Genomic DNA, 2,689 nt, shown 5'->3' on the forward strand with positions numbered 1-2,689 from the left:
TGTGACAAAAGATTCAAATAGATCTATGAAACAAAAGGAAGTGGTATGAATCGGAAGTGTACTTGAAAGAAAGGAAGAGACTCGTACGAAAGTGCTGAAGAAGACTCCTTGTCGGTTCTATCAACGTGGTCGTTGTACAAAGGAGACTTGTGAGTTTCTTCATGAAGGTCCTCCTCCATTGTGTTATAATCTATTGAAGAACGGTAGTTGCGATACACGTACGAATATGAATGGAAGTTGATGGAAAGCAGGCTGTATCTACAACCATGAAACAAAGAATGTGGGTTGTATGTTCTTTCATATCACTCACAATTGTAACCGAGGTGATGCTTGTCGTTTTAGTCATGCTCCGATAAGTGAAGCTGAATTGGAGAATCTGCGTCGAATAAGTGAAGAATTGGAAATGGAGAAGAAATCTGTAGGGATGAATAGAAAATGTGAATAAAAGACAATGCCTAGTGACATTGCGAAAGCTATGTTAGAGGAAAAGAGTGATGAAGTGGAACCAAAGGAATCATTTGAGAATGTCCCAAGTCTGAGTATTCAACCAGTAGAAGAAACACCTGAATCAGAAAGTATTCCATCCATTGAGGATGATGATTTGTTCTTTTGACATGTTTGAAAGAAACAAATGAAAAGAAACGTCGATGTGCTCTCCATTCCAACTTCCATTTCTCCATATCAATTGGATGAGATTCAGGAGTCGCTTCTTCATCCTCTCTCCAGATCTATTCTTCATTCTTCATTCCTTCACTCACTTTAATGGATTTATCTGCTTCACAAGTGATCAAACGAGTACCTGTTAAATCGAATGTGCTTGCAAAGATACCAGCTTCACTATCCAACGATCCTACTTCTCATCCATTCCTATCTCCTTTACCAGGTTGAACCACAGTACGTTCCTCTTGGAAGCAATATCCAGTCTTCCAATCACAGAACCGGAACATTCCATTATCACCTCCAGCAAATAACAGTCCTTGTCGATTCACAGAGATCGTATTCAACACATAATTATGACCACTGATATTACCTAAGAACTCAGCCTACAAATTACGAATCTCTCGATCATCCACATTTGGACATTTCCACTTCTTAATGTTGTCAGCAGATGCTGTGGCGAATACATAGTCCCTATCTCATACTCCACAATCAATTATACTCAGGATGGAATAACACAGATCGTACTCCTTTCTTGTGATGTGTTAGAATCGCAGTTGTTGTGCCTGCTACCAAATCCCATGTACGCACAGTCGCATCGGCTGATCCAGTCACTACTTGAGGTTCTCCTGCCTGTGTAGCAACAGAGTGAATGGTCCCTTTATGACCTCCCAATACCATCACTTCAGCCTTTGTGCGAATATCCCAGACTCGAACCACACTATCACGACCTCCTGTGAACAACAGATCCAAAGTGGGATGTGTAGTCACACAATACACACCACTCAAATGACCATGATACGATCGAATCACCTACATCACAGATCCTCCTTATACTCACTTCATTCCGCTCTAAATCCCAACACTTTACTGCCTTATCTTCACCACAGGAGAACAGATAAGGAGATCGAGAGGAAATGGCTACACCACGCACAGTATGTGAATGACCTGTGAGAGTTAGTTTCAAATTGCCTGAGGCCAGATCCCACACTTTGATGGTTCGATCTGCACTTCCTGTAGCGAACCATTCATTACTCACATCCATAGCAATACAACGGACCCATCCCAAATGACCAGCAATCACTCGAGACAATTTCCATGGAGCATGCCACTCCGGGACAGGAACCTTTTGATCGCGAGCCTTTAATACCAGAGCATTTGTTGTCTATTGTTCATTCCTTTCCTGTGCTTCTCACTTTCTTTTCTTCTTGCGGTTTGTAAGCAACGATACTTGAACTTGGCATAGGACTACATTGTACCATTTGTTCTATTCATACCCCTTCTGACGCTCTTTTTCCTTCAAGGCCTTTACTGCCAAATCAATTGCACTTTTATTTGGTTCTGTTCGAGTACTGCCTCCTGAAAGAGGAACACCTATCTTAGACTCATTTAGTAAGAATACCTGGAGCAGAAGGATAGGCATGAGTCCCTTCAACAATAATCTTTGTAGCTTCTTCCTCTGGAATCGTTTCAACCTTTAGATCCTCTGATTTTGATAGTTCGGCTGCTTCTCGTTTCTTTGACTTCTTCTTTGGTATATATTCTTGTGCATTCTCATATTCACTCACTATCTTGGTCGATAAACGGATTCTAGACCTAAAAGAGTTACTCTCCATCAAAATCGCATACCCATCTTCATCTTCTACTACATCCTTGTCGAATGACTTTATAAATATCTCATTTGTGATTTCAGAATCTCGTTTCACCACTTTCTCCACCGAGAACAAATCGGCTGAAGCGTCCTTCTATGATGAAATCATAACTTCTCCAACACATACATGAGTACTCGATGGCATTTCGTGATACAAGGTTCTATGAGTTTGGATTCACTATATCGAATATGGGGGATCCCCTCAAATCGATATCGCAGTTTTGGACTTGATAAAAACAAACAGATTGATTGCAGCAACAGTAGAAAAGGGTTTGCTTTTCCTGAGCTTTTCAGGCAATCATTGTTTTTGTCTGTAGTTGTAAAGAAGAGTAAGAATATTCTTGTATGTATGATCAAATCCCCTATGATAGGAGTAACAGT

General features: G+C 40.7%; 2 protein-coding genes across 2 annotated transcripts in view; one reads left to right on the top strand and one right to left on the bottom strand.

Moving 5' to 3' along the window:
* The window catches only part of JH06_4787 (hypothetical protein), a gene marked incomplete at both ends in the record, with an annotated part of 971 nt that extends 358 nt beyond the window's left edge, over positions 1-613 (top strand). The window contains 4 exons of the mRNA XM_014670777.1: positions 1-43; positions 74-218; positions 249-437; positions 474-613. The exon at positions 1-43 is cut by the window's left edge and continues 94 nt beyond it. Of these exons, the coding sequence (XP_014526263.1) occupies positions 1-43; positions 74-218; positions 249-437; positions 474-613 (517 nt within the window). The remainder of the gene's footprint in view (positions 44-73; positions 219-248; positions 438-473) is intronic.
* A 115-nt stretch (positions 614-728) lies between these two features.
* On the bottom strand, positions 729-2,453 carry JH06_4788 (hypothetical protein; the record flags this gene model as incomplete). Its single annotated transcript, XM_014670778.1, has 9 exons — positions 729-850; positions 881-1,043; positions 1,074-1,131; positions 1,160-1,470; positions 1,499-1,822; positions 1,854-1,905; positions 1,935-2,031; positions 2,060-2,402; positions 2,436-2,453. 9 exons carry the CDS (start codon positions 2,451-2,453, stop codon positions 729-731), a joined length of 1,488 nt encoding a protein of 495 aa, XP_014526264.1.
* Positions 2,454-2,689: the final 236 nt, after the last annotated feature.

This window comes from Blastocystis sp. subtype 4, assembly GCF_000743755.1.
Source record: "Blastocystis sp. subtype 4 strain WR1 chromosome Unknown seqid_0231, whole genome shotgun sequence".
In the NCBI taxonomy this organism is placed as follows: Eukaryota; class Bigyra; order Opalinata; family Blastocystidae; genus Blastocystis; species Blastocystis sp. subtype 4.